The following is a 25,511-nucleotide window of genomic DNA, read 5'->3' as shown; positions in this document are numbered from 1 at the left end:
AACATGACCAATTTTGACTGGCTAATAGATCAATTTAAGGTGGAGTAAGATTCTCATCTAATTTTTTTGTATTTCTCAAAGGGAAAACAGCTCTGCACAAGTTTCATGTGTGCTGCAGAATTCTATCTTTGTTTGAGCGAAATCGTTTAGGTGTACCAAACAAAGAAGCTTTTCTTACGTGAGAAAGAAGAAGACTAATAATCATATATGCCTTTACATCATCGACAGCAAACAAGGGAATGAATCCCTTATTGGGAACCAAACCAAATATGCTTTTCCTTTATCCACACGAGTGCAAGCTTGATGACAGACCCCAAAACTTCCAAAGAAGCTGTATTGTCATACACGAACTAGAGCAGTATCTACATAACCGAGCAAGCATTTGGGTTGTCATCACTAAACATCATGCGTGCCTTCTCATCGATGATATGGCTGTGGGGTGGCCTCTGGTAGTAACCATGCATGCTCGAATCGTCATACCCATGCTTCCGATAGTTATACTTGGACTTTGGAGCAGCGCTAAAGATCAGGTGATGTGCCGGAGCCGGGTGCTGCAGGTGGTAGTACGCCTGGCTGTAGGTGGCGTCCTCCGCATTCATAGGATACGGCCACAGGACCGCCCTACGGCCGGTCTTCCTCACGGCCTTCAACGCCTTCTTCTGGTCCACCCACCCTGTCACCGTCACCTTCTGCCTCTCCATATCTATCTCCACATCATGTACCCCTGTACCATCACATAAATCGACCAGGATAAGTTTCTACGTCCATGTGAAGGACCAATTGATCTCACCACAGCTTCGTATCCTACCTTCCAGCTTCAGTAGGGCCTTCCTTATCTTGCTTTCGCAGCCAGAGCAGTCCATATGCACGCACATCTCTATAATCTGAGAACATTACCAGCACATCTCATCACAACAAGCAGCAAAACACACTGGCGAACACAGAAATAGTTCACGGCAGGGACTTACTGTCATCTTGTCTTCAACTTCTCAGCAGCAGCTCAGTTCCTCCTCTTGTTGCTCGCTAGCTAGAAGAAATAAGCTATGATTCAGCTTTCTCTTGATCGAAAGGTCTTAGTAACGGTTGGATGAGTGAGTGGCCTCTACAGCTCCTACGGAGATATATAGAGACTGGTTTGAGGGATCTGCGAGTGAGGCAATGAGAAGATACCGCGTTCTTCTGTAGCACTGCAGTCAATAATAAACAATATAAAAGCATCGCCTTTCACCGACTATGTCGACCGCGGGATGACTTCCCCAAGTCTCCGGAGGAAACGAATGTTTGGTCCAACGGGAAGTTGCCACGTGCCCCGCTCCGGGGCTCGAAACTTGCGTCGCAAGCACGGGAGACCGACGTGGGAAGTTGCATCCCTAGCATCCAAAGGTGACGATCGATTGTGACATTCGAAACATCAAACGCTATATTCGACGAACGAAAAAGCATCACGTGGGTCACGAACACCAAAGTCATCGGGAAAACAGCGATGTCGGTGCTGGGCGGCTTCCAACTCCAAAAGACGCCGTAGCGGATCTTTGTCGACCCGCGGTTTCAGGGAGGCGCCGAGATTGCCTCGCCACGAAGTAAATGGCTACGGGGCGGGGACAACGTACGTGTGCCCAGTCAAACGACGCAACGTGTCGTCAGCACACCTGGTGTCTTCGGTCGATTGAGATCCGACGTGGCACTACGTGATCATTTAGAATCCATTATAACACGGTAGATAGTGTTAAAATCGAATAAAAAATCCAACCAAATCGAAATTGAACCTTCATCGTATTGATTTAGAATCGATTATCCAAACGGATTCAGAAATGATTCGATACGAAGATAATAAATAATTCTGATTTAAGGTTTTTTTTATTGGTTTATTTAATCAGTTTAAGTCGAAATGAATAGTTTTAATTTAAAAGATACAAATCTAATTAAGTTTAGTAGTATTTAACTGATTAAAACTAATTAATTAAATCAATCAAAGATCGAATTTTATAAATGACACGAGCTTAATTTTATAAATCTTAATATTCTGGTTCGATTTAATAGAACTAAACCAATTTATTTGAAATATATTTTTAATTATTTAAAATTATAAATTAGTTAATTGAACTAGATTAATTAGTTTTAAATTAGTCCGATTAAGTATGTTTGTTTTTTATTCGAAGTATCTTTCTTCAACCAAACCAAACCTTGAACGCTTATAACTATAAATGTTATAGGAAAATATCATTAATATGTTAGTCATCCTGACATAATTTCGATCCATGTGGGTACAAATATTCGAGATATAGTCGAGATACCTTAAAGGTAAGAACTTTGAGCTTTATAAGTGTTACCCGTATAAAAAACCTAGGCCGAAAAGAGTTTTCCTATCTGATTTCTTTTACACTTATACTTGAGATAGGTTAGTATGACAAAAAAATAATCCTCTCTAACCTTATTAAAAGTAAACTTTTATACATAGGGGTAATATTTTATGAAATATTTTACGATGAGATAGTCTTTAACCACCTTTAACGACCTCAATTCAAAATTTTATCTATGTAGGCTACGAAAGGTAGAGATAGCTTACAATTGCTTACTTATGGAGAGTAATTTTTGTCTTCTCCTAGTCTGGATGTCACGTGGAGGCCACATATTGGATGGTGATTGATTATCAATATCTTTCTTATTGTTTGTGCGTCCTCCCCATCCCCCCCTCGTCTCCTCGCCCCGCCGACCCCAACCCCGATCCCGAAGGGATGTTTCAAGAGCTCTTTAGTGAGGTTTTGAAGCATGACATTTAGCCCATATGACATAATGATTTTATACTCTTTTGATCATTTTTCTGAAGGGGAGGAGGGGTGCCCAACCAACATATTTTGGGCATGTCCAAAGGGGGTCGGGGTATCACTCAACCTCTATAACTCGAGTAGTAAGGGGGTCAAGGTGCTCGACCTCCTCACCTTGATATAGGAGGGGGGGTGTGTTAACTCGAGTAGTAAGGGGGTCAAGGTGCTCGACCTCCTCACCTCGATAGTGGGGGGGGGGGTGTGTGGAGGTGCCAGTAACTGACCTTTGCACCTCGATAGTCGATCTCAACACCTTAAGCGGTGCTTGACCTCTATACCTTGGCATCAGATCCTCTAGGGATTAGGTTTTCTTGATTCATGTACCTTGAGTACATTTCATTTATGCCACCTTCCATGATAAGTTTTTTCTCATGAGTTGAGTTTTTTTGACCCATAGATATAATAAAGTTTTTTCTCATGGGGGTTAGTATTCCTAACCCACATACTTCAAGTAAATTTTCTCTTATGCTTCTCGTTGTGGGGGCTTAGTTTTTTTTTACCTATGTTATTAGTCATAGGTGCCCTGCAAGTCAATCACGTAAGTGATTGCACATGCGACATGATATACACTCTTTTTATTTATTATATTATTTGATATTTTATTATTTTATCTTACATACGAGCATATATTGTGATATTCATGGATTTATGTAATGAGACTCAGATCGTGATGAGATCATGATGATGAGACCGATTCATCTTTAAACACAAACCTTAAATAATCTCGATCATAGGTCACTCGAGAGGGATTTCGAGATGACTGGATAAACTGGTGTGTTGTATACTTATTTATATGATCGAGGTAACTGATCTTATAACTGTTCATGTAGGGACACTCGGGATACCATGTGGATGCTCATTAGAGAATGAGTTCACTGATTGATCCGCTCACGGAATACTGGATAGTTGATGATACCTCATTCTTAGACAACGATTCTGTCATCCCAATGGTATATCTGATCCTTAGACTTGAGACACCAAGGATGTTCTGTATGAATACTTCATTATCTAATATCGGGCTTATAAACTTAAAAGTTTCAAATCTAACACAACTAGTTATCGGGAGTGATAGCTAACCTATGAGAGCTATTGAGTGTCGATAGAGAATCATTCTCTCTCGATGTCATGAAAGAAATATCTCATGTATTCTTGCTTAGGCAAATCCCTACCCATGATCATTCGGAGTAAGAGAGAAAAAGTTCTTTAGGAAAATCTGATTGGAGTGAGATTCGAGTAGAAACAGTATATGCCTAATAGCACCATGCTCGATTTATGATCTTTAGGATATTAGATGGATGAGGGCATATAGATATATAATAACTGAGGACAAACATGTCCAATTGATTGGATTCCCCTGTATCATTTGGGGACTACAGCATAGTGACCTAATACATCCACAATCGATAAGTCAAGTGAATTATTATAAAGATAATAATTTATTGAGTCAGAAGGAGTTCTGACAGGTATGACTCACGATCAGTTTAATATTGGGCTTATAGGGTTACACGCATATGATAGGTGTTACGACGAGTAAAGGTTCAGATATTAGTTATCTACTAGAGCTCATATCTTATTGGGTATCCAATAAACTCTTGAATTATTAGATCTTAAATAAGATCCAATAAGAGTCAATGAGAGATTATTGGGTAGAGATCCACTAATCTACGAGGCTTGGATAGTTGGATGAAGATCTAGTACCCAATATGGCATGATTCATTAGGGTTAAATTGACATAAAGCCTCTATAAATAGGAGGGAACTAACCAATACTAGTCATAGATGCCCTGCAAGCCAATCACATGAGTGATGATATGTATGACTTGACACGCAATCTTTTTTCTTATTATTATTATTTGATATTTTATCACTTTATATTGCTTATTGCTTAAATATATTATGATATCTATGGATCTGTACAATGAGAATCAGATCGTGATAATATCATGATAATGAGACTGATTAATCTTTAAACATATATCCTAAATAATCCCGATCATAGGTTACTCGAGAGGGATATCAAGATAACCAGACAGACTGGTATGCTGTATACCTGTCTATATGATGGATGCAGCTAGTCTCATAGCTGCTCGTGTGTGGAAATTAGAGATATAGTATAGGTGCTCATTAGAGAATAAGTCTATTGATTGATCCGCTTATGGAATACTAGATGGTTGATGATGCTTTATTGTCAAATAATAATTTTATGGCCCTAGTGGTATATCTGGTCCTTAGACTTGAGAAACCAAGGATGTCATGTATGAGTTCTCCATTCTTTGATATCGGACTTGTAAGTCTGGAGGTTTCAGATCTAACACAATTGGTTATCGGGAGTGGTAGCCAACCTTACGAGGACTATTGAGTGTTGATAGAGGATTATTCACTCTTAATGTCATGAGAAGAATATCTCATGTGTTCTTGCTTAAACAAATCCCTAGCTAGGGTCATTCTAATTGAGAGAGAAAGATTTCTTCAGGAGAATCCGATTAGAGCGAGACTCGAGCAGAAACCATATGGGTCTAATAGCACTATACCTGGTATACAGTCTCTGAAATATTAGATGAATGAAAGACTATATGTATACAATAACTGAGGATAGACATATCCAATTAATTGGAGTCCCCTGCATTGTTTGGGGACTACGGCGTAATGGCCTAGTACGTCTATAGTTGATGAGTAGAGTGAATTGTTATGGAGATAATAATTTACTGAACTAGAATGAGTTCTAAAAAGTATGACTCATGGGCAGTTCGATGTTGAGCCTAGAGGGTCACACATATATGGTAGGTATTGTAATGAGTAGAGGTTCAAATATGAGATATCCGTCGAAGCCCCTATCTTATTGGATATCCAATAAGCCCATGAATTATTGGATCCTATGGATAAGATCCAATAAGAGCCAATGAGAGATTATTGAATAGAGATCTACTAATCTAAGAGGCTTGGGTAGTTGGATGAAGATCCAATACCTAATATGGCAGGATCCATTAGGGTTAAGTTGATATGAGACCTCTATAAATAGGAGAGAACCAATGGTTCATAGGCTAAATCTTTTCTACATTATCATCTCCTATTCTTCTCTCTTCTTCTCCTCCTCAGTAGGCCTGGAGACTTGAGGAGAATTATCGTAGCTCTACTGTATGGATTACCACTAGAGAGGAGAGTGCTCGGCTTTCTTCATCCTCTCCTACAGATCTGTAGGGATTCAGGGATATAACACAATCTTTAATATACGCAGTTTTAAGTTTCATAGATTTTGCGCACCAATCTTCGTATGACAACAAACATATCTTTGGAAAATTTAGGGATTTTATTTTATGTTCTTTCGTTACGTATGTGATATCGCCCCCTACATTTCCCTACACATTCTTTCCTTGTGATCGCACACCACCATGCAATAGCACACAAGGAGGAATTGGTCCCTCTTATTGTCCTCTCGCACTAGAGAGGGGATAGTTGGCTAGAGGAAGAAGATGGAAGGAGATGAGAAGAGTGGCGCTAATAGAGGTTTAGCCTCTAACTCTTTTAGTCTTAACTTTTATTTACAAAGAGTCTCATTTAATTAACCCTAATGGATCCTTTTTATTAGGTATTGGATCTCAATCCAATTACCCCTGGCTTAATAGATATTAGATCCCCATCCAAAAATCATTTTAAGCTTCATTGAGTCTCTCCCAAAGATCTATTAAAATAGAGGCTTATTAGATGTCTCATATCCAATTCTCTATTCGTCGCGTTATCTACCATATATGGATATGACCCTCTAGGCCTAATACTGATTGGCTATAAGTTGCACATATCAAAAATCCTTCTGACTTAGAATTCTTTTCAATTTAGTGAATTATTATCCTCTTAATAATTTACTCAACTCATCGATTATAGACGTACTATGCCACTACACTATAGTCCCCAAACGAATATGATATCTATAGTCTCTTATCCATATAATATCTCAAAGATCATATATTAGATATGGTGTTCTAGGCCAATATAAAATCCATCAAAGTCTTACTCTAATCGGATTTTCCCAGATAACTCCTCTATCAATACAATCTCATGCTTATTGGATTCATCACGATCCGAATGACCCTGACTAGAGATTTGTCTAAGTGAGAACATATGAGATATTTCTCTTATGATATCGAGAGTGGAATTTTCTTTATTGACACCAAATTACCTTCGTAAGATTAGTTATCATTTCCAATGACCGTTTGTACTAGACCCGGAACTTTCAAACATATAAGTCCAGTATCAAAGAATAGAGTTCTCAAACGATGCATCCTTGGTGTTTCAAGTCTAAGAACTAGATACATAATTAGGACTACAAAATCATTGTATAATGATATGGTATTATTAACCATCTAACATTCTGTAATCGAATCAGTTAGTGAACTCTTTTTCCAATAAGTACCTGCACTATATCCCTAGTGTCTCCACACAAGTAGCTATAAAATTATCTTCATTATATAGACGGGTATACAGTATAGTAGCTATGAAACTATCTGATTACCTCGATGTCCTTCTCGAGTAACCTATGATAAAAAATATTTAGGATTTATGTTTAAAGGTGAATTTGTCTCATTATCATAATCTCATAATAATCCAATTCTCATTACACACGGATCGAAAGATATCACAATATATATTCATCATATATCATTATTAATATTAACCAAAAGAGATTATACAGCGTATCACACGTGTCATCACTTACGTGATTGACTTATATGACACTTGTAATTAGCAATCTCCCACTTGACCTAAAGTTAATCACCCACATGCCTAATCCCCATCAGGTCCCGGTGATGCTTGAAAATAATTTGAGATAACGACTTTGTCAATAGATCTATAATGTTATCTTCAAATGGAACTCTTACCACTACTACATCATCACGAGTTATGATCTCTCTAATCAAGTGGAACCTTCTTAGGACGTGCTTGGACTTCTGATAAAACATGAGATTCTTCACTTGAGCAATCGATTTGTTGTTATCGTAATACAAAGGAATTGGTTCTTTACTGCTCAGCATGACTCCCAGATTTGTGATTAACTTCTTCATCCAAATTGCCTCATTTGATGCTTTTACCATAGTAATATACTTTGCCTTAATGGATGAGTCAACAATAGTGTCTTGTTTAGAACTCTTCTAGCTTATTACTCCTCCATTCAGGGTGAACACATACCTTGAGTTTGACTTACTATCATTGACATTGGACTAGAAGTCGAGTCCTTATAAGCCCTCAATCTCGAGGCTACATTATTCGTATACTAGTAAAAAATTCTTAATCCTTCTCAAATACTTAAGGATATACTTTATTGCCTTATAGTATTCCAAACATGAATTTGCCTAATACCTACTTATAACACTTAGATCATGCGTTATATCATGATTGGTACATAGCATAGCATATATGATAGATCATATCGTAGAGGTATAGGGTATCTTATCCATATCTACTCTTTTTATAGGAGTCTTTAGGACATACTCTTAGAAAGTGATACTCCATGTCTCATTAGTATAAGACATTTCTTGAAATTTTTCATGCCAAACCTTTTGATAATTGTGTCTATGTACTTAGATTGGGACAAGCTGAGCATCTTCTTGAATCTATCTCTATAAATCTGAATTCTAAAAATATAAGATGTTTCCCCTAAGTCCTTCATGGAGAAATGTCTAGATAACCAAGTTTTAACCATGGAAAACATTCTTACATCATCCCCAATAATTAGGATGTAATTCACATATAGCATAAAGAAGGTGATAGGGGCTCTCACTTACCTTCCTATATATACAAGGATAATCTTCGTTCTTAACGAAGTCATATGATCTAATTGCTCCCACTTACCGAACCTATGCAAAGTTGAAATTTGTGTGATAGGTACCTGAATAGACTCATCTTACAGAATAGTACTTGAGCCAGGTTCTCTAACCTTGCTCAACTCTATCACGCTCTCACTGTTTCTACTAAGAATATGTTTCTTCTCATGGAACACCGCCCTTTTGGTAACAAAGGCATTTTGATCCTCGGGGTGATAGAAATAATGCTCATAAGTCTCCTTAGGGTATCTCACGAACTTGCACCATTTCATCTTTAATTCTAACTTGTCGGGATTGTGTCTCCTAACGTAGGCAAAGCACCACCAAATCTTAACAACATTAAGATCAAGCTTCCTCTTTTTCGATATCTCATATAGTGTAGACACTACCATTTTATATAGAACTTTGTCTAGAAGGTAAGCTACAGATTCTAGGGCGTAGCTCTAAAATGAGATGAGTAGGTTAGTAAAACTCATCATAGACCGCACCATATCTAAAATGTATAAAGAGGCTAATACACCATTGGGCTAAAATGTATAAAGAGGGGTCTATTGAGATAGAATCTCATGGTATTTGAGAAACTGTATGAACTTTGTACTCAAGAATTCTCTCCTAAATCTAATAAAAAAGACTTGATACTTTTTCCAATCTGGTTTTATATCTCATTCTTATATTTCCTGAATTTTTTGAAAGCTTCGGACTTGTACTTTATTAAATACACATGCCCATACCTAAAGAAATTATTAGTAAATATAATGAAGTATAAAAAATTACTATGGCTTGAGTTGACATAGGACCACATGCATTAGTATGTATGAGTCCTAGCAACTTAGTGGCTCTTTCTCTAGTTCTATTAAATGAAGAGTTAGTTAATGTCCCATGAAAACAAGACTTGTGGGTTGCATATGATTCATAATTAAATAGATCTAAGCCCTATTAGATGTGGATTCAATATCCGTTAAGTCAGGGGTTATTGGATAAAGATTTAATATCCAAAAAGAATGATCTATTAGGGTTTAGTTGAGAGGGCTTTCTATAAATAGGAAGAGAGACCAAAGAATCATAAGCTAGACTTTTTGGTTGTGCACCTCCTATTCTCCTCCCTCCCTTTCCTCTCCTACCATCAGTCCTATTTAAGGTGTGAGTATAACAAGAAAGGTTGGCCCATTCTTGAATTGGTGTTGCTTTTTGGTGCACAAAAGCAAGGAAAAGCATGTGCTGCAAAAGGAGGTGCATCATCGTTTCATCCGTCATGTGGATTACTGCTAAAAAGGAGTTTGCGAGAGCTCCTTCATCCATGGATTGAGATTTGTATACTGGGGATATGTGATCTCCCATAGGTGAGAACGTCTCAAACATGTTATGTAGTTTTTGGTTTTATGAGTTTTTCGCTCTTGATTTTTGCACAACGATTCCATAAACTTCTTTTGGAAAATTTATTTTGTTTTTATTTTTTTACTATACATGTGATGCTCTCTATGGTTTTCCAACATTATGTTATCCACATAATCTTCGATATTTCTTCTGATCTAATATTTAAACATATTATTCATCATCCTTTAATAAATTGGCTCAACATTTTTTGGTATAAAATGCATGACTCGATAATAAAATGTTCTCCTATTGGTGATGAAAGAAATATACTCTTGGTTTTCCGATGCTATTCTGATTTGGTTATGTCTCAAAAATATATTCATAAAGGTGAGAAGCCTATAACCTAAGGTGATATCAACTTGCTAATCAATCCGAGGAAAGAGAAGCTATCTTTTTAGTATGCTTTGTTGAGACCAGTATAGTCAACAAACAACATTTAATTTTTTAAAGAGTATAATATCGGTGAACCATTGGGGGTATTGCACCTCATAAATGAACCTCATGCCTAATAGTTTGTATATTTTATTATTAATGATCAATTGGCAATCAACAGTAAACTTGTGAGGCCTTTGCTTCATTGGTCATGCCTTTGGAGAAATGTTCAAGTGTTGAGCTATGTTGGAGTCTAGTCTTAGTGTGTCTCTCGATGACCATACAAACACTTGTCTCTCCTAGGGAAGTGTTACCTCGACCTTGATAGTTTAGTAATGTCAAACTTTATTTAGAGGTACCTCAATCAGTAGTTCCACTATCTCAAGATGTGGGCAGACTTAGTCATGTCTCAAGGGTCCATAGGTGGAGCTTTGGGTCGAGCTCTCTTTGATAGAGAGATCGTATTTAGGTAGCACTAATGTAACACCTTTGATTGCTTCTTAGCTCTCTAATGTCAACTCTCATCAAGAACTTTATTGTCATATGATAATTCGACACCATTGCTTTTAGCTTATTCAACATGGGTCGACCTATGATCATAATGTACGTTGAGAGGATATTCACCTACATGAATTTGGTCGAGATCGTTTTGGAGCATGACTTGTCTTTAAATGTGTCATTCAAGCTCATAGTCTTGAGAAGCAAGTTGGAGTCATCATTGTACCCATCAATGAGAAAGTCATCGCAGTAGGATCATTAGTTAAAACTAAGCTTTTAGAAAACATCAAAATATAGGATATTAGCAAAATTACTTATGTTGATCATGACCCTCTTCATTTGAGCATTGAGCATCCTCATGAAAACTACTAAGGCATCATCATGGTTTGGGTTGAGATACTCTACCTCTTCCTCTTTAAAGGTTATATCCGAGTCATCATCTATTCTGGAACACTTTTCAATAATAGCTCAAGCATAAGACTTATGGGCCAAGGAGCTAACCCCTCAAGGCACATTCACCGATGATGATATTAATTTATCTCTCCACCAACCCTTGAGGTCAAGGTGAGAGCTCCTAGTGTTTTCAAATAAACTACCCAAGGTGTCTTCGATATATAAACTCTTCAATCTACACTTTTGAGTCAAGATAATCTTTAGTGTTGTAACTATAATCTTGATAGAAATGATAGTACTTGGATCTATCTCTTTTCATCAATAGGGATTTTTATGTGAGGAACTCTTAAAAGTCTCTCCTCTTTTATTTGTAAGAATTCTTTCGAATGAGGTATCTTGGGTCATTCCTTTCTCCTATATTACCTTGTTGTCGAAGTTAATTGTGGTCACTCCTACTTTGGCCCTTGCATGATTTCTCACTCTTGTCTGAGACTATTGCCTTATTGATAATATATTGATTGACTCTTTGAAGTGCCTTAAGTGTAATTATCGATAATTGATGTATCAATGATCAAAAGAGACAGAGGCTTGAGCCTCGTCATAAAGGTCTATATAATAAGCAATAAATGAGTATCTATTATGCCTCAAATTTCATTTGTGAACCGAGTGAATGAGTGTCTTCCTTCTCTTGCCTGAGTCTAAGGAGTGTTGTCGCTAAGAACTCCCTTGCCAGCTGGGCAAAAGAGCTAATGGAAAGTGACTTCAAGCGAATGTATCATTCTCGTGCTATATCTCTTAACATGGTTGGAAGGATGCAACATTGTAAGGCGTCCAAGGTGTCATATAGAGACATCTAGTCATGAAAAGCTATAATGTGCTTCATTATATTGACATTACTGTCAAATTCCTTCAACGATGTGGGATGAAAGCTCAGTAGAATTGATTCCTCCTAGATCTTTTGAATGAATGGTGACTGACCTAAGATGAGGCCAACCAACTCTTCTTCTTTTGACTATTGGAGCTCTTGTCACATCTCTTCCGACCATTAATCTATCTACCATAGTTTGACCTACAAGGAGTTCTTCATTGAGTCTATTTACTAGGCCTTGGATTCAAGTAAGGCATAGTGTGACCCACTAAATTTCATAGTCAGAGATTAAAGTGCCCCCTCTATTGGTATTTCGGTAGGCCTCGAGTGCACTGGAGTGTTGATGTCACTTCGGGTCGAGAAGCTTCAATGAGTATTAATGGAATTAGGACTGTAGTTGGGCTAGCGGCACCACCTACTGCACTAACTAGGGCATGAGTGGGGTGATGACTTGTATCATCCTCGTTAACATTTGTATCTACTGTGTGAGATATAGAAACACCATAATAGGGATAAGCAAGTTACTCAGGGTCATCCCCAGAGATGAGTAAGTTTGCATCAAAGTGGATGCACCGATATGCATAAGTGATGGCTGCAGCCCCCCCGAATGAAAGTATTATGGGTCGAGGGCAAAGCCTCTTCGCTCGAGTATTAATTGAGAAGATCGATAGATGGGTGTCCGTACAACATTGGACCCTTCTTCCAGTATCAAAATATTATAAAAAAATTATCATTGACATCCTAGTCAACCCGATATGATTCTAGCTCATGTTCTTAGGGATGTCCAAGGTGCCTCCGAGGAGACAACTTACAATTGCTTGCTTTGGGCCCATTCGTATGCTCCAATGTCGGACGAACTAAATGATGTGCTTCGAACCTCTCTCGTAAGAGCCTTGAAGCATACCTTCGAGATTTTGTCTTGCAGGTCAGGTTTTTCTGATTTAGGTGTTCAGGCACATTGGGCTACTATTTCTGTCATAATGGATTCCTCTTTACATGGGCTAGATTTTCCCAACTCATGCGTCTCGAGCATATTTGGTCTTGCACCTCCGTTGTATTGGATTTATCTTAGCATAATTGGGTTTTCCTAACTCATAAGTCTTGGGTACATTTGGTCTTATGCTTTTGTCGCAGTGGATTTATCTTTGCGTGGGTCAAGTGTTTTTACTCACATGTCTTGGACGCATTTGATATTATGCCTCCGTCATAGTGAATTCATCTTAGAGTAGGTCAAGTTTTCTTGACTCGCGTATCTTAAGCGCATGTGGCTTTATGCTTGCACCCTTATATATTTATCTTGGCTCGAGTCAGGTTTTTCTGATTCATACATTTCGAGCATATTTGACTTTATACCTCTATCGTAGCATATTTATCTTAGCATGGGTTAAATTTTTTCAACTCACACGATTCAAGCATATTTGGCCTTACATCTCTACCATAGTAGATTTATTTTTACGTGAGTCAGGTTTTTACAAGTCACATGTTTCAAATGCATTTAAATTTGCACATTCATCATATCGGATTTATCTTAGTGTGGGTTAGGTTTCTCGATTTAGATGTCTTGGACATATTTGGCCTTGTGCTTTCACTATAGCGGATTTATCTTGGCATCGATAGGTTTTCCTAATTTATGCATTTTAGGTATATTTGGCTCTTACACCTCCATCATAACATATTTATCTTAGCGCAGGTCAGGTTTTTCTAACTCATGCATCTTGGGCGTATTTAGTCTTTTTCCTTCGCTGTAATGAATTTATCTTGGCAAGGGTCGAGCTTTCTCATCTCATGCGTCTTGGGCACATTTAGCCTTATGCCTCCACCATAGCAGATTTATCGTAGCGCAGTTCGAGTTTTCCTGACTTATATGTCTTAAATACATTTGGTTTTGTACCTCTGTCATAATGCATTTATATTGGCATATGTCAAGTTTTTCCAACTTACGTGTTTTAGGCGCATTTATTCTTGTGCATCTGTCATAGCAGATTTATTTTAGTACAAATTAGGTTTTTTTTTACTCAAGCATCTTTGGCATATTTGGTCTTGCACCTCCATCATAGTGGATCTCAGATCTTTCCACTATAGTGGGTTATAAATCTTCTTTCTGTTATTGTGGATTTCATGTCCCTTTTTTATTATAGTAGATCTCAAGTCTTTTCGTCGTGATAGACTTTAAATCTTCTTTCTACGATGATAGATTTTATGTCCCTTCTCCGCCGTGGCCAAAGGTTTTCGGTAGGTCTGAGGCTTTACAAGCTTAATTAAACTTGTAAAAGTAAACATCAATATATAGATTATGTCCAATTAACCAGCTTAAACTTTTAAATTGAAATTAATAATTATTTAGTGTATGTCACAGTACATAAATATGCCATCCAAATCACCTACGAATCCAAATATTGTACATGTGAGAAAACATCAGAATAATAGAAGTTGCATATCATAGAACCATAAAGCACATATTATTATGGAAAGATTATTATAGATTGTTGCATGCCTTTGTCACTCTGCTGGTTCTTCTGATACTGGCACTGCAACACAATCATTCATCCCAGCCAGAAGAATCATCTATCGATTAAATAAAGAATCCAATATCATTTTGCTCATGCTGGTTCAAGTCTTTATAATCTTTGATCTGAAACGAAAAAGTCATGTGATACACCATTACATACATCTTAATCGGATTGTCAAAAACAAATTAATGTCCTGTTCACGTGTTGCTGCACATAATGACACAATTAAGAACTGGGAGCTGACACATCAAGCAGGTTAAGCTCTCAAAATATGAAGTCTCAATGTGCCACTCACATTCATATTTCCTGGCACAGTGTTCTTAATTTGGCATCAACACCGTGTACTTGGATCACCATCATCATGCATTATATATGCTCCGAGATGAAAGCTATCTGTATGAGCTCGCAGCAGAAGATTAGCACTGCAACTGGATCTTGTCATGTGATGCTACATTGATGCCTAATCTGCACCGGCAACTCACGTGCATCTGAGTCATGAACGAAAGACACGAGGAATAAATTCTTTTGGTTGGGCAGATGAAGCTGACGCTGCCAGCAATAGAAAACGTGAATCTCTACAGCTACTTGGCACCTAACCCTTCTCCTCTTTTCGATCTCTTTCTCCTGCTGCTTGATATAGTTCATGTGTTCCCATTGCGTCATATGAGATCCGAAGGTGGACGGGATTTAGATGGGAAGCACCGGAAAGCATGCATTTTCTCTCGGTGGATGGAAATATTTTGGTGGCTGAGTTGGTGGCATCGAAGAAGAGGAGACCGAAGTCAAGTTCTGATTCGTTCTTGGTAGAATGGTAGCATCCACCATTGACTTTTGCGTTAGACTGGAATGAGTGATTAGCTCAACGTATGTGGGTCTCAAACGAAGACATCATTACGGATGCATGTCTCTCTGAAGACAAAAGTCCCCGATGCATACTGATGACTAAATGCAGGACCTTTGCCGAAGAAGAAGAAGAAGAAGTGTAGGAGCACACATAAAGGACATGTTCTCTTGCATACTTCCGGAAGCTTTAGGCAATCTATTTCTCCACAGAACAATGGAGATGGATGTAAATATAACGATGAATTTAGTTAATTGTTGATTACTCCTATTCTGTTTATAGTTGCATCGCACCACATAATTAGGAGCAAATAAGCCAACATCAATTAATAGGCAACAAGACAGAATAATGACAAGCAAAGTCACAGAGCTTGTGTGGTGTTGAAATGCAAATTATGTGTGTTTATGCTTTCCTTTAGATCCTCTTTCCACCTATCTATATTGAGCTTCTCAATGCATTTTCTACTCTGAATGTGGAAAAACAAAACATGTATTGAAGGAAAACAATCAAAATTAAATGTTCATGCCAAGCTTGAGAATGAGTTCTTGACATAATTTTTAAATTAAAATGATTTTTTATTACATCAAATGGTATATATATATATATATATATATATATATATATATATATATATATATATATATATATATATATATATATATATATATATATATATGTATATATGTGTGTGTGTGTGTGTGTGTGTGTGTGTGTAAATTCAAACATAAAACTTATTACTTTTAAGAAAATAATCAGCATGTTCAACCAAACTGGAGAATGAGTTATTAACATAATTTTTAAATTAAAATAAATTTTTGTTCTATCAAATGATATGTATGACGGATTCCAAAGACATATTGTCATATATATATCATTAAATGGTATATCTGAAGGTTTTTTTTTTTTCTGTCTTATGATCTTACGAAGCATCAAAGACATATTGTCATAACTGATAGGTTAATTGTCCTATCAACTTCATTTGGTCTAAAGTACTGACAAAAATGCTTAAGCTGAAGTTGATAATAATATACTCATCGGACCCTTATAAGTCAATCTTAATATTGTCCACTTTCGATGTGGAACTAATCAGGGTGTTACACATATAATTTTTTAAGACCTAAAATGTTCAATTATGGTATCCTTTCTTCCGAAAAAAACAAAAACTTGACCGCATTCACTGATCATAGATGAAGCATCCAAAACTTCACAGAAAGCTTTCCAGTGGCAGATTAACTCAAACATGTGTGTGCTATTACTATGTAAAGGTCTAATAGAACATCATTTCATGTCTTTACATGCCAATATCCCTTCACAAATCTTACAGAATGATCCAATGAAGCATCCAAAGCTTTGTAAAATTTTCCAGCAGCAGAGAAATTTAAAGAAAAATTAGCCATTAATTTCATTGTTGTCTCGAAGATGGATTCCATATCAACTCAAAACATAAGAGAGCATTGTCTCACGAGCATAACCATGCAAGATTGAGAATAAATCTACCTTCATATCTTAGTTGGATTCACCAATGATTTCTACTGGAACACTTGGATTTCAGATGATATAACTAAGAACTGGGGTCTACCATCTACAATTCAACCAAATGAAGTAAAGAAACCATTATTTCATATACATGAAAATTACCCACTCTTAAAAAGGCCTTGAGACAAGTACTTGAAAGATCTCACTCCAACGCCTTGATCGACATGGTCAGATCTAAAGTACTCGGCCCCAGAACGGCCTTCTTCTTGCTGCTACCTGTCCGTAAGAACTCCATTTCCGGCTTGTCTTCTTCGTGCTGCCCGGAAGCAGGGGGTGAAAGTGAAAGTGAAAGGGAGAGCACACAGTTCGCTTCTTCAGCTTCAGGTGGCTTCTTGTCATCGGCCCCGTCGTTTACCGAGTCCGATCCGAAGCTGAGTTGCAGGTTATGGCTCCAATCTCTCGGTGTAGTCATCCTGAGCCTCTTCACATCCGTCGGAGGAGCCTCTCGTCTGCCAAACACGTCTGCAAGGTTGGGCGTTGGTTTACTCGCTGGTTGCCTCTGTAGCTGCACCAGCAGGATCAGTTTTGTTTGCATATATGTTATTTTCTCGGCATTGAAGGATCAAAGAACACTACCTCAAGTCTAAATGGGTCGTCGAATTGGTGTTTGGTACTGTTGATGACAAACGGATCGTAGAGGTTCGATCGACTCTTGTTGTAGTCGTTGCTACTGCCCGCACATGCCACCACAGAACCAGTAGAGACCGGGTTCACAGGGACTCCCTTGACGAGGGGTCGAGTGCTACTCCCAATCCAATCGAAGCTTCCGATCCTGCTACCGATCTCCATTGTCTGAGCTCCATTTCTCTGGTCCAGCAACTGGTTCTCGGTTCTCGGGTTCCCTTTTCCGGTGACGGTATCCCTCACGTCGAACCAACGGGACGTGAATGCCTTGCCTTCCTTGTTGAGGATCATGTCATGTAAGGATCCCTTCGCAGGGCCTCGTTCGTTGAAGTAGCCATCTCTTGTCGCCCTTTGCTGGTTAAACGTCCACTCATGGAGCCTGCTTGAAAGGAGAAGGCAAATCTGAGGTTAGGAATTAGGGTTTTGAGAGCGAGGAGCAACATCCTTCTCGAAAGAGCATTCACTTCTGTAGGTACCCTAATCTGCCGGGCTTCAGCTCAAGTGGCTGCTGGTACTGTGGTGGCTGCAGAAGGTTGTAAAGACGGTCCGGTCCATGCATGCTCCTCGATGCGAAGTAGCCTCCATTCTCCATTCTGAAGGGCTGGTACGAAGCTGTTCTGTGATATAACATCTCATGAAGTCGATCACCTCTCCTCAAGTGCAAATCCATTGGCGATAGAACTGTGATAACGCAGCATGTGAATATTTGGCATTTACGAACGAGATTAGCCCAAGAAATCAGAGATGTCTAAGTTCTGAAAGGTCAAATCGGATTGCTACATGCGGATCATGGCTGCTAGATATGGGGAAGAAGTCTAATATACATGATAATATTAGACTCTGTGCCCTAACACTCTGATCTAAACTTTCCCAAGTAAAGCAAGAGTTAGATCAAAGGTAAACCTGAAGAAATTATGGACTTCTCTTTCCCGGAGTCGTCGAGCTTCTTGCTTCGGTACATCTGATTCAAACAAAGGAGTTGAAGGAATAATTAGAAAGATGGAGATAAAAGACTGCTCCTTTGTGTTCGTTTTCCTTTTCTCTTACCTGGAGATGGCTCTTTACATGAGCTATACTTAGCCCTCTCACATTCATCATCTGAAGAACCAACTTTGGAGTCGCCCCTGCAGCATCCAAAAGGTTAACATAATCATAAATAGCTTAATTTTACAGAAAAATGGAAGCTTAAAACCTACTAAAGATTGTAATTCTATTAATGAGGTAAAAACAAGAAAATGATGTACGTGAAATCCCATGACTAGTCCTTCAAGTTTTGCCCAAACACCGAACATGACAAGCCTACAAGTGATGGATGAAGATGCTAGGAAGGGGATTAAGGTGATATGGAAGAAGCATCTTACTGTCTTGCCCGCCGAGCCTCTCGACGGCATGAACAAACGAGAGGTGGAGATCCGGCGTCCATCGCAACCTCGGTGTTTTAGACCTGTTGTATTGCCTAACAGATGGCACCCGCTCGCTACTTCCCTCAGCAGTGTTGCCACCCTCGTTGATGTTGCTGTTGCCGTCGTTGTTGATGTTAGTGCTGCTATTGTTGCTGGAGCTCCCTCCTCCGGCCACCTCGGTAGTGCTTCCCCCATCATCGTCATCGCTTCCTTCCTCCTCTTCTTCATCGCTGCCTTCCGTCATCAGATCCTCGTTGAGGTCAAGTTCCTGCAATCCCCTCTTCCGGCTAGGCGATCGGCTACTTCCTGTGCTCCTCCCCTCACAGTTATCCTCAGCCTCGCAGATCACCACCACCTCCCCCTCTTCGCCCATATCTCTCTCCCCTTTCTTCTCCTTCTTTCTACACGACCATTCGTGTCAGCTGGATGAGGAAGGGGGAAGGAAGGAGAAGACCGTGGGTACAATTATAATGATATTAGTATTGAAGGTGGAAGAAGAGGAGGTGGAGAAAACATATAGTAATGATACAGTACGCAAGGAGACATCGCGAGGTATTCCCTACATTGACTGGTTTCTCCTCTAATTCTTTTTTTCTCTACTTGTGTAGGGACAGAAGAACAGCGTATGGAGGAGGATCAGTTGAAGGGAAGAATGAGTGGCTACTCTGAGGGGACGAGGGGGTTATATAACATCCAATGACCGGAAAGAAGGGCTGAGAAGCGTCGATACTCGCACCACCCAAATGACAACAGTAAAGAAAACCCTACAATGATCTGCCATCGATATCGTCCTAAGCCAGCATCTCTCTCTCTCTCTCTCTCTCTCTCTCTCTCTGCCACTCGTGTCTTTGTGTGCATAGTGATATGTGTCATTTGTCATAAGGTGAATTAGAGAGAATCCTTTTGGTCAGCGGTCACGCAGTGTTTTGCGCAAGACAAAAGATGCTTCCGGAAAATACGACTGTTGCTTCCACCTCAGTTTTGGATGACTAAGTTCCACAGGTAGTTTCAACAAAGTACTTCTTTGGCCAATGGAATGAGGAGGTAATGATGGTCACCCCACACGGCCAAAGAGAAGAGACACACACTGGCTGCACATCCACCATCCAAAACACCAGACTGCCTCATACAACACATACTACGTAGAAGAAGAACATGTTGAGAAGACAGAATATTTCTTGCTGGGCACTTGTCATTTATTCGTGGGTGATCTGATCCAACACCAACTAATGAACCTGGGTGATCATGAACAAAAGATTAAGTGGTTAATCGACTATGTTTTCTTTCGACAAAGGACCTGTGTAGTTCCACCAACGCACTTCTCATCAATGCTCATCCAAACGAGACAACCTTGTGAGGAGGATCAGATGCAGCAGTGCTTGAGGTTTTACCACGATCACAAACCCTTGTCATTTGAAGTAGATCATTCCTCTTTAATAATCTTTTCATGAGCATCACCATAAAGAAGCGGAGGCTCTCCTTCCAACCACGCAAAAGGTTAAAAGGTGAAGGAGAGTCACGGGTCATGTAGGATATCTTAATTGCAGCAACATATAATTTATGCTTTCACACATCAGGCTGGAAATTCTAGTTCTTCCCATGAGCGATGGAATTGTGATCATGGACTCATGTGACCCTTTTGGCTTGCCTCTTTCGCTTCTCTTTTGACAGCTTGTCGTGGATGCAACTGGCCCATCCGTGATCTGCCTCATTAGTTGACCTCGGTTTGTCACTAGTGTATACAACAAGTACATCATCTGCATGGCTACAGGACACACACCAAATAAAAATATGGATTCGACATTCACGTCACCTTCTGCGTACACCATTTGTATTTTTGTTCGGGTGAGGAACTCGTTTGACATTCCACGAGGAACTATTTCTGGATGCTCTTCCTGCTGTCCCACTTACTGATGACCTAAATCGTCACTGCTTACTTACCCCTCGTAAGGTTGCAGGTCCCTCGAACAGTTATACTGCACTGTCAATGGCCCTGGCTCATTAAATGCCATCATATATCGGCTAGCTTTCTAATGCAAGAACAACATTAAACTGCAACGCATGCACAACAAGAACTTTTGAGGACAAGAAGAAGCCTTCAGAATGAATCTATATGACCAGTAGGATACAGATCACATATTAAGATTTCATCTCGATTGACAGCTTCTTAAGTGATGCCAACAATAATAAATAAATAACATGCATCAGCTACAAAACAATTCAAACATTCCATGAAGAAGAAGCTGTTAATAATTCATGTCATGTGAGCAGATCAACCAAGACTCTACATGTCAATCTGGATCCACAGTGCACCAGAAGCAATCCTTTTATGCACATGAGCCATTTGCAGCTAACTTAGTTACCTCTTAATCTACCTTCAAGCAGACAGTAATGTCTCCACAAACACTTCAAAACATTACAGGCCAAACTATCAAGAAATCAACTGAAAAAAAAAAAGAGGAAAAGCAATCGTGAGGATTTTTCGTTTGAGCCGGAGAATGTCGAGAAAATAGTTTACTTGACTTCAGCTCATCAAGATTTACTAGCAATACAGCACGCATGATCAATTAATCCAGCCTTATCATCTGCTATATATCATATGCTGATGAAACGTATCTTGCCAACAATTCTAGTCCTGAGGCTCTCTTAAAATTAAACCCTTCACATTCTCTTTCCATGACCTACCTCGAATCATTGTGTACGTGAAGGGTAGGTTGGTTAGGTTACATGGGAATAGGAGGATCAAAATAATTGGAACATGATGACTATATACTTTTTGGGCAGCATTTAAACGTAAATTTGGAAGACCTGTAAAGGCTTTTCCGGGGGGCAAACTTTGAGCTTCATGAACTTCTTGTGTTCGAGATAGAAAGTGATCCATGCACCCATGTTCTTTGATGGTGACTTCAACTAGTTCGAATTGATTCACGCCTTCGTTCGATGACCAAATTAACCTAGCTAATTGGCCGGTGTAATATTTCATCTCTGGATGAGCAATCTACTAGAACATGACAAGTATATCAACATTTGCAGGCCAATAAGATTAAAATGTGGCCTATGAAATATTAATTTCTGATGAGCAGATACAAGAATGTTCGATTGATCAAATCCTTTGAATCATATTTCTCAATTCCTATCAGATTTGTGGCAATTTTATGTAGCCATTACAATCTCAAAGTGAACATAAGATTCAACTGTTTTGACTGGGTATAATTTTGTACAGTGATAATACATATTACCATGAACACAAAAGAAAAAAATAATATTTGATTTTTAAGTAAAAAGTTTTTATAGTATTAATACAGTCCTTCTGAAAAGCAAATAGACTTTGAGATCAATCAATTTATCTTGTTCTTAAACAAGTAGTAAACTAAATGTTAGTTTAATGTTGCGTATGTGGCATACATAATAACACTTTTAATTGCACTTGACAAGGATTAATCGATCAAAGACTTGGTCTCATGCCTATGACTTCCCATCTAACGATGGAATCATTCCTTCCCCGAAGAAGAAGAAGAAGGAGAATAAGATGCTGATGATAATGATCAAACCTACGTAGTTATTACTCTCATTTTTGGTAAGCAAGATTAAAGTAAGAGAGAGACTGGTCAAGCTTTGACAACTCATTGTTCCTTGGTTGCATTTGGAAATTGTAGTCCACATGATAATTATTTTCATGACAAACGTATTTCCCTGATCTAATACGTAATAAGATTTGATAAACATAAGAGTCAACAATTCTGATCCATTGACTTGAGTGACTGTGACTGCTCACCTGACAATAGCAGAATATTTGACACAAGCTTTTCGTAACTTGCCTAATTGAAGTGCAGAAAACTAGTCAAATGGTTGGGAGACGCCACTTATGTGCTTTTGTTTGTTCATTTGCAGCAGAAGTAGACATCGATCTCTGCATGAAATAATATAAAGTAAATGTGGAATGGTGTTGAATATAGACACTTGATCTTAATCATTTTTTTTTTCAGTAATTTCTCAAGAAATATTCAAGTGAGAACCCAATGTTTAAAGGTGTCATTTTTCATTTTACAAAGAGTTAGTAAACATATTTTGGTTCAATTTATTCTATTCACCTCTGGATATTCTAAGACTTTGCCACTATATTATGACCCATCATTGATATGAGCAATTCATGTCATGACCCCCCAAAACATCTTAGTCATCTATAAACTTGGGATGATTGATGATGACATGAGCACTTATATAGAAAATAATTTGGGACAAAGATCTACTAATATAGAAACTAGATCTAATAAAACTTTGTATATCAAAAAGTGATTATGCAAATCTAATAAAAAATATCTAATATATAATAAACAAAAATATATCAAAAAGTTCTTTACTTGGCAAAAATGATCTTTTGCTCATTGTTCGCTTTTTCGATTAGTCCGTCTTCTTTTTTATAGGTCCTTATAACGACTTGGTGACAGATAGGCGTGTCATGCATCTTTAAGTAATTCGAAGTCTCATCCCTTCATGATTTATTCATTTTTCTTATGAACATAGGTGACTTGCTAAAGCTTTGGAGGCCAAAGTTTGAATGAGTCTTCTATCTCTGAACACAAAACATAGACTTCTTTGTTTAAGTGTTACATGGTCCACCAGGATTCCTAATCAAAATGGCTACTGTTGTCACACAAGTCACAGGTAGCTCACAGTATGGGAACCATGAACAAACAGTGGCATTTCTTTAGTCACTTCTATATTCTCCTTTAGGGTACAAACAAAGAAGGCAGAATACTTGGGAGAAGGTGCTGAGCATAAAAGAAAGATAGAATGGTTGGCAACACAAAAGGAGAAGGAAGGTTTGTCTGTAATTAAAGCATATTATTCCACGGACGTCCTCCCCTCCTCATCGTTCTCCCCATCCTCCAAACACTTACCTTCTGCGTCCCGTCTCGATCGCAACAACTGGATTGGCCCTTCTTCCCATGCTATTATTTTAGGGTTACGTTGTCAGCCATGGATGGATATAGCGATGGAAGAGAAGGCCTCGGGAGGAGACGAGGTCAACCGTAGAGGGGAATCATTTAGAGGATTAGGTGACAGGCTACATGACACCTTGAGAACGTACACTACTAATCTTCTCTATCTACTCGGAAATAGAGCTCCAAAGTGTACATCCAGCGCTGCACTTGCAGCTTGCTTAGTATCATGATGAGGTAAGCAGTGCATGGAGTAGTACTGAGTACATAGTTCTTCTTTCATCAAAGTGTTTGCTGGAGGGACTCTCGTTGCATCAACGGCGTGGGTTTGTGGTTTCCCTAATGATACTCTTCTCCCAGAAGACAAAAGAAAATGCCCGCAAAAGAAGGGCTTCGTCGTGATCTCGTCCGGACGTCTGCATGGAGTTGACACGAGCCATTTCTTTATCGGAGTAGGAGAATCTGATGCGAGAATATTATTTCTAAAGCGTTTGTATTATTTCCATGCATGGAGACGTCACCTCGTCCCCCACACCCTCGTGAAGACGACGACTGCACAACAGCAGTCAAAAGAGCGTAGAAACTATATACGTAGCCATTGCGTGTACGTATATACAATAATGCGGACAAATGCCCATCGTATACAGATCAAAAAGATTTATGAGCAACCACAACAAATCTACAAGTACGTTTGGTGATGAAGAAACAGTAATCTTTGCACAAGTTGCTGTACGTGAGGTCGATTTCCTGCATGTATGACTACTTCAAATATTCTTTGGGATGATCATCTTTGCAAGGCTGAAAAGGATTAAAATTAAGCAACCTAATTTGAAGAGGAAGTAGAGTTTGAGTTACTACAGCAAGAAGTATGTATAGGTGTATGCATACGTATATGCATATGCATTGATCAAAGTAATACACTAGTGTAGTTGAAATCGAGTGGAAAGAATGCCACAGTTGAAATGGAAAGAATGTGGATACTGAAAAGGATTGCAGGCAGATCTGAAGGAAGAAGAGTCGGATGTCTTAGATTACCATTTCTTGTGCTGCATCTCCTCAGAACCGGAGTCAGAGGACTGGTAGTTTCTATATGAGTTGCGTCTGTCCGCTCATGTGCTGCTTGTTTGGATGGTGGTGTTCACAGCTCTCTTGCCTTGGCTAAAGACCCGCCGCAAACGCAGGCATTCTCGTGGACAACAGATCGCTGTCTCACATGCCTTTCCCTCGACATCTATCTCTGTGCAACCTTGCATCCATGCACTGTAAGAGTTCTTGCCAATGCATAGCACAAATGCCCATCCCAATGGCACCTACTTGGCTGTGCATGAAACAAAGAGGAAGCTGCACGCCCTGTTTTTATCACACGTCTCCAAAAATGCTTCATTTGGAACCTTTGTCTTCAAGCTTGGGTTATGATGTTGATACAGGATGGTTGTTGTTTGAGCTTTTCTCTTATGAGAAAGGATAATTTACTCCAGTTTATACATAGGAATAAATTATATCGATGAT

At 38.8% G+C, this 25,511-nt stretch overlaps 2 protein-coding genes across 3 annotated transcripts; both read right to left on the bottom strand.

The window, feature by feature from the left end:
• Window positions 1-153: 153 nt before the first annotated feature.
• On the bottom strand, window positions 154-1,107 carry LOC103991617 (heavy metal-associated isoprenylated plant protein 28). The gene is made up of 3 exons (XM_009411123.3): window positions 969-1,107; window positions 809-884; window positions 154-724 (listed from the first exon to the last, which is right to left on the bottom strand). Exons 1-3 carry the CDS (start codon window positions 972-974, stop codon window positions 363-365), a joined length of 444 nt encoding a protein of 147 aa, XP_009409398.1. The 5' UTR covers window positions 975-1,107; the 3' UTR covers window positions 154-362.
• Window positions 1,108-16,873: 15,766 nt separating this feature from the next.
• LOC135585540 (uncharacterized) lies at window positions 16,874-19,729 on the bottom strand. Of its 2 annotated transcripts, none has more exons than XM_065117168.1 (6): window positions 19,018-19,729; window positions 18,704-18,780; window positions 18,560-18,617; window positions 18,133-18,337; window positions 17,609-18,035; window positions 16,874-17,531 (listed from the first exon to the last, which is right to left on the bottom strand). In XM_065117168.1, exons 1-6 carry the CDS (start codon window positions 19,430-19,432, stop codon window positions 17,175-17,177), a joined length of 1,539 nt encoding a protein of 512 aa, XP_064973240.1. In that variant the 5' UTR covers window positions 19,433-19,729; the 3' UTR covers window positions 16,874-17,174. The 2 variants fall into 2 exon arrangements, with proteins under 2 accessions (XP_064973240.1, XP_064973238.1); XM_065117166.1 differs by having other exon boundaries at window positions 16,874-17,537; window positions 19,018-19,724.
• Between the last annotated feature and the right edge of the window lie 5,782 nt (window positions 19,730-25,511).

Source organism: Musa acuminata, chromosome BXJ2-7 (genome assembly GCF_036884655.1).
Source record: "Musa acuminata AAA Group cultivar baxijiao chromosome BXJ2-7, Cavendish_Baxijiao_AAA, whole genome shotgun sequence".
Taxonomy (NCBI): Eukaryota; Viridiplantae; Streptophyta; class Magnoliopsida; order Zingiberales; family Musaceae; genus Musa; species Musa acuminata.
The sequence above is the reverse complement of the archived record's forward strand: the minus strand, read 5'-3'. Positions and strand labels throughout refer to the sequence as shown.